General features: G+C 35.2%; 1 protein-coding gene across 1 annotated transcript; it reads right to left on the minus strand.

Annotated features, from left to right (window-relative positions):
- Positions 1-282: 282 nt before the first annotated feature.
- gamt (guanidinoacetate N-methyltransferase) lies at positions 283-2,603 on the minus strand. The gene is made up of 6 exons (XM_065241798.2): positions 2,270-2,603; positions 1,172-1,317; positions 1,018-1,081; positions 851-918; positions 634-744; positions 283-556 (listed from the first exon to the last, which is right to left on the minus strand). The coding sequence occupies exons 1-6, from the start codon at positions 2,442-2,444 to the stop codon at positions 416-418; spliced, it is 705 nt and encodes a 234-aa protein (XP_065097870.1). The 5' UTR covers positions 2,445-2,603; the 3' UTR covers positions 283-415.
- Between the last annotated feature and the right edge of the window lie 3,871 nt (positions 2,604-6,474).

Raw genomic sequence — 6,474 nt, forward strand, 5'->3', positions numbered from 1 at the left:
ACGTCCCACCTGTGGGACAGTGACAGTTTTAATGGGTTGATCTTTTCCTTCACATTTTCTAGATGATAGAAGCACTGGGGACCCAATCATAGCACTTAAACATGAAAAAAGTCTCAATTGGATAATAATTGGCCTCTTTAGTATCTAGGTCACGGGTATTCACTGCTACTCTTCAAATCCATGGCCAGTTTGGAAGGAACCTCATAGCTTCGTACTGTATATTTTATTTTAGAATGGATAAAACTCCCCATTTTATAATAAAAATTCAAGTATACAGACATATATATTGTATAGTTTATTTTCATGTAGTACACTATAAAAACGTATTCATTTATAAAGATATAAATGAATTAAACAATCAGAAAGCTGCTGGTATTATTAACAGTTGAACGATAAAAACAAGATTTTCTTTATTTTATTCTTTAACAATAGTGGGTGTGATCATCTTATTAAAGGAATAGTATTTGCATTCACTTGGAGGACTGATGTCCATCAGCGCGGTGCTGATCTTTTCCTTTTTGAATCCAGCTTCCACCAGGTGAGGAACTTGTGTCTCCTGCAAAAAAATACCCAACAAAGTCTCACACCATGAAGCATTAGATATACCAAAAGTCCTCTGCTGAAGTGTATTACCTCAAACATTTTTTCAATGTTGTCATATTTATTTTTCAGTAGCTCGCCCCATGAAGTGAGATTACAGTATGTGAGCACGCCGCCAGGCTTTAGCAGTCTGTTAGCATGACCCTACGATCAAAGTTCATCATGATTAGAGAGCAGTTTAGAGACCTGACTGTGGTATATCACAGTAAATGTGAAAGTGAACTATGCAATGTGATTGGTGATGACATACCTTGATGAAGTTGAATTGATGTGTGTGCCAAGTTTCTTCTGACAGTGGGTATGTGTCATAAAGAATGCCTGTGATTGGATAACAAACATATACAGTAAATATTACTAAAATTTAGTATTTTCTTACATTAAAGAGTATTTTATTATGTTTACTATACTATACGTTACCATCAAAATGATTGTCAGGTAGGGTTGGCACCACCTCTTCCCACAGACCTTTCAAAGGAACAACCTGTGCAAACAAGTGGTACATTTTGTAACATATAAGTATTATATAAACAACACAATGACTGATGTTTAAAGAAATATATCTGTGCTGTACTTTATGTGGCTGACTCTTGGCCCACTCCTGCAGTCTCTGGAAAACACCATCATTACACTCAACAATCCAGTGCTCTTCAATGGGGAAGGACTCCACCTTAGTGGCTGCTATGGCCATTCCAAAGCCAATCTCAAGCACCCTTCCACCTGCATTCACCCCAAATTTTTTATTTATTTGTTTTTTACTGTTAAAGATTACATTTTGTACATTTACTACTTCCAGGCATTATCTGTATACTAAATACAGTAAGTAGATAGTGCCTGGAAGTAGGCTAGTAAATGGATATAGGCAAAGGTCATGCATAAAATATACATTGTAATGCACTGTATATTATTGAATAAACATGCATTTTAAATAAAATTCATGCTTTATTTTCACTAAATGTAATAATTATTTTTTCTTTGTAGTAACCTAGCAGTCATAATCTTACTGTAACAGATATGAATGACAAAGTAGTGGTCATGGCAAAGGCCTTTTCCTGGAGGTGCACGAGATAATATTTCAGAGAGGAGTAAAAATAGGCACGCGAGTCCCTTCTCAAATAAATGGCATTTTTAGAGTTTACAATCTTCATTTGTAAACCGTTCAAATAAAAATATGTAACATGTAGACATGAATGACGTATGAATTAAGTTAATGCATGCAAAATCAACCCACATGCATTGCAATGTACATACAAAAACATATCAACTTTCAGTGATAAATGCTTGATACGTTTTAATAAAGTCTTTAATTTCGGTGGTCTGACCGGGGAAACTTTACACCTGTGACCCTGGCACAAGCACGTGCCCCTGTCACAGTCTGATAAAACGTAGATAAACGTTTTTTATCTCGCGGCTGCAACGCGAAAGCTCACGTAGAATGACTGGATGGAATCTCCTAATCGTACTACGGGGAAGGCGTGGCTTATGAATATTAATTACGTGGCGTGATAAGACGCTCGTAAACCAGCTGAGACACGTCGCCTTCGCCGTAGTAGCATTCGCGTCTTGACGTTTTTTTGACAGACACATTTGCATACTTGTAGTCACCACAACTTTTCAAACTAAAGTGTATTTCAAGTGTAAAACAACAAAGTTTTATTTACATGTAAATTACCTTTCGAAGCAGCGACTGTGGCAAGGGAATGCATGTATGGAGTCTCCCAGCGCTCCATAACGGGTTTGCCCATGATCTCCAAGTGTGTGTCGGTCTCATTGTAGTCAGCGTTCGCGCCGTGCCAACTTTGTTTGCAGTTTTCCCCCTTTGAGAAGATCGGCTCTGCGGTGGTCATGTTGGATTATTGAATGTTGACAGATGTGTTGTGGGTTTGTATCGGGTCGTGCAGTGGCTAAAGAGATCGACTCTGGCGTGTCTTCAGTGTTATATATATAAAGAAGTGCTGATTGTGCAAGAATCGGTGCAGTGGACGAGTGAGTGTGTGTAGTGTACTGTTGATAAGGAGTGTTTTGAGAAGGGGGTGGTCTTTAAAATTCATTGCTTTAGACAGCTGGACCAGCCTCTGATTCATGATGGTTAAGCTAGCAGCTGTAACCTTCACCACTATTGGTTAGCATAGCAATGGGCTACTTGGTAATGCATTACTTGAGTGGTTCCCAAACTTTTTCAGCGTGCGGCCCCCCTTGTGTACAAAAGAAAATTTGTGACAAAAAACTGTTCTAAAACATTTTAATAAAAAAAGTAGTGCTTTTGGTTAGTAGCCTTATTTTTTTAGGTTTAATTACACAGAATTCATGATAAATTAATGTATTTCATAAAATGCCATAAAACTGGGGCCCCCCTGGCCCCATCTCATGGCCCCCCTGCCCCTGGGGGCCCCAGCCCCTAGTTTGAAAACCACTGCATTACTTTACGTAAAGGTAGTGGTGTTACCATGTCATATACCCAGGTTGCAATTTGTGAATAAAAGGGGGGTTGTTTTTGAAATATTTGTATTTTTGAAAATAAATTATTAATATATATATATATATATATATATATATATATTTATTTATTTATTTATTTATATATAAAAAACTTGTTTTAAAAGACACATCAGGGTTATTTCGATGCATATAGTGTATTTATGTTAATTTTATGCAATAAAAAATTACATTTGCACAATTTTTATGAAAGTTAAAACTGAATGGACCTGAAAATGTCACATGGTGTAACGCCAATTGCGCCAAAGAATAAGAAATATTAAATATTTTATCCAGTTTGATTTCATGTAAGCATAATCATTAAAAAAATCATTTTAAAATATAATTTTATTTGTTATTTCTAAATGTCAATTTTAATGCGTTTTTGTAATATTTGTCCTGACATATGCTGAAAACAGCTCTGTTTTCCGAATAATCTTTGACAAATTATGTAAAAATGTATGTAAAAACATATTATACTAAACTAGATGAATATAATTTATTCCACATTTTTTATGAACTTATTTATATTTTCATTTTTTTAAAATATCAGTTACACCAATTGACACAGACCGGTTACACCACATTGACATTTTTGCAATTATTCCCCCAAATATTCTTTCAAAATGAAATGTTAGATTTGGTCCTAAAAAAAAAAAGAAAAGAATTTATGCAATCAATCTGCAAATTTATTAAAAGAGAACAATGGCACTGGTGTGGTAGATTTCCAATAAACATTATTGTATTATGTATTACATTGTATGTGTTTTGGAAATTCATAAGACATCAAAGCAATCTGTTTTAAGATGAAAGCTGTCTTAGTATCAACTCTAATCACATGAATCTGATAAAAGCTAAAGTTGTGCAACTGTGTGGACTGTCTGAACTATTTTCATGCTTGTTGGCCATGCACATTCTTGCACTTTTTTACATCACCATTTCAGTCAATATTTTGTAGGCTTCTCACATGTTTTTGTTACAGCTCTTCACAGTCCAGTGGTCGCAAAACCTTGAATTAATGATTAATTTGAAACATTTCATATAATAATTGACACATAATTTGTACAAAGAAAATGTTTTTTAGGGAACAAAAGTACTCAAATTAAGTTCTCCCTTATAGGAACTTTATTAAAACACATTATTTTGGAATGTAAAAATCTCCTTAGAACTTAGCTAACATGGCTGCTTGTTATTAATTACACGTTTCTCTTTGCAGCAGCTTCATAACACTATGCATGTCAAATTTAAACTGCATGACAAGCTCAAGCAAATATAAGAGAAGGGAAAATACTATTACCCTGCCATACTGTCAGTAGTAGTGTAGCACCTCCCTCTCTTGTTCTGTAAACATTGATAACTTCACCTCCAGCTGTGTAACCATAAACCTGTTGAACCAGGCAGAAAATTCACCCCTGATCTCACTTATGAATCAATCCCTCATAATTTAACCACTTTAAAGGAGGATCTAGAATGGTTATGTAACATACATACTTAACAAAATAAACTTCAATAACATTTGTTTATTTGTTTGTGTTTAAAAGCACAGCTCTTGTCTCAATGTCCCATAGAAATATGTGTGAAACACATGAAGCAGCTTTTGTAATTCTTGATATGTAAAACCATAATTTTTTTTTACACAATTTGTAAACTTTTTTAAATAACAAAAACCTACTGAAGGAAGTTAGGGTGGCCCGCCCCTTTTAAAATAGCCAATAGCGTTTAGTTTACCTCACAGCCTGAAATCTGGGCTGCGTTCAGCCCCGACAAAACGTTGCACAGCGTTTATTAAACAGAAACGGTGATGTGTTGAACATATGCAAAAAAAATTTACGGGGCCCCTTAAGCCAAAGCCCTTCCCAACCTTGCCCGTTGGCACTGTTAACTGTGGCGCGCAGGTCTGTTAACAACATATACTTTTAATAAGGTAGTCAAATATTTTTACTTTACTTTTTTACTTTAAAGGGTAGACTTAAATAAAGACAAACAAAATGTTTTGGGTAGTTTTTGACTCGTGACTAACTTCTCCGCCTTCTCTTTTCTCTTTAAGACCCACTTTTATGTTTATATTTGTCCATCCTTAATGTTCATGTAGATAGCCGTTATAGTAACCTCTCACACTGTGTTTTCTTTTTTTTGGCGATGCGTAATGTAAAAAAATGATGGTGAAGTAGTCTACGGCAGCCGCGGAGTGCAAAAAAATAATAATAAACATAAACAAGAAATGATGGAGAAATTAGACATTATGGAGAAATAAGAAATCACTACACATGATATGCATATAAAAGTATATTTATTGCTGCCACAAATAAAAATTAATAGAATTTTTTTTTATTAAAAGCTGGGGCGGGCCCACTATTGGCCCGGGCCCATTTGCACGTGCATACCCTGCATACCCAGACGCTACCCGACTGATTGGGTGACTCCTCTCCCGGGGGCTCACAGGATAGTAAAGTATCCATCGAATGCATATTTCAAAATCTTGCCAGAAGTATGTCATCTGGGAACTTTTCGCAAACTGTTTTTCACATATTATGTTTAAGGCATGCTGAGTAGTTGTCTTGTCTACTGACTTTCGCCTACTATAGAGGGTTTTCACGACGCGTCATCAGAGCGGTAGTCGCCATATTGGAGGCACTCCGCATCACAACAGAGCACAGGCACTGAAGTATATCCCGAACGTCGTCAAGGAAAATGGTTAATTATTGCCGTGTTTGAGGTTGTACCATTAGGACAGTTTGAGAAAGACATTTGGAATATTATCGACTTCCAAAAGTTATTAAAAACCAGGGAAAGAAATGCAAGAAAATCAAAGGAGGTGCTTGTGGAAAAAGCTCAAGAAAAAGAGTAGTATTGTATTAGAAATATGATTGAAGTACATAAAGTATAAAACAAGTATGCTTCTACTTGTTGTGCTTTATTTAAAGAGTATTTTAATATGTACTTTTTAAAAGTATACTTTAAGTGTATGCACTTAAACACAACTAAAATTTGCGCTGCAATGCCTTAATGCCAGTGTGCTTAATTGCTCATAACAAATTTTCTGTTTGATGAATTGTAAAATACCTTGAAACAGAAAGTTGGGGCAAGGAATATAAAGTAGCCACTCCTTCTTTTAAAATAGCCAATAGGGTTTAGTTTACCTCACAGCCTGGAATCTGTAGCTATGAGGTCATAAAAATTGCTGATCAGAATTAGTTTAACTGAGAGAATGTACGTTTTTTATGTTAATGTTGTGAAGCATACTAGTTTATAGATACCCTTAACATAATAGCCAAAAAGGTTCAATTTTGATTTCACAGGGACTTTAAATGTTGGATCAACTTAAAAAAATTACTTCCATTGGTAACACTTAAAAATTAGATTTTTTTCTCAACTAAAATTTTCTCACTTTAAGTTGAAAAT

Source organism: Paramisgurnus dabryanus, chromosome 14 (genome assembly GCF_030506205.2).
Source record: "Paramisgurnus dabryanus chromosome 14, PD_genome_1.1, whole genome shotgun sequence".
NCBI lineage: Eukaryota > Metazoa > Chordata > Actinopteri > Cypriniformes > Cobitidae > Paramisgurnus > Paramisgurnus dabryanus.

Excerpts from the sequence above, each read along its gene's own strand:
- gamt (XM_065241798.2), bottom strand. The coding sequence starts at position 2,444 with ATGACCACCGCAGAGCCGATCTTCTCAAAGGGGGAAAACTGCAAACAA. Across the intron at positions 919-1,017 it reads ACCTGACAATCATTTTGATG|GCATTCTTTATGACACATAC; the intron begins GTAACGTATAGT and ends ATCCAATCACAG. Across the intron at positions 557-633 it reads ACATTGAAAAAATGTTTGAG|GAGACACAAGTTCCTCACCT; the intron begins GTAATACACTTC and ends ATTTTTTTGCAG.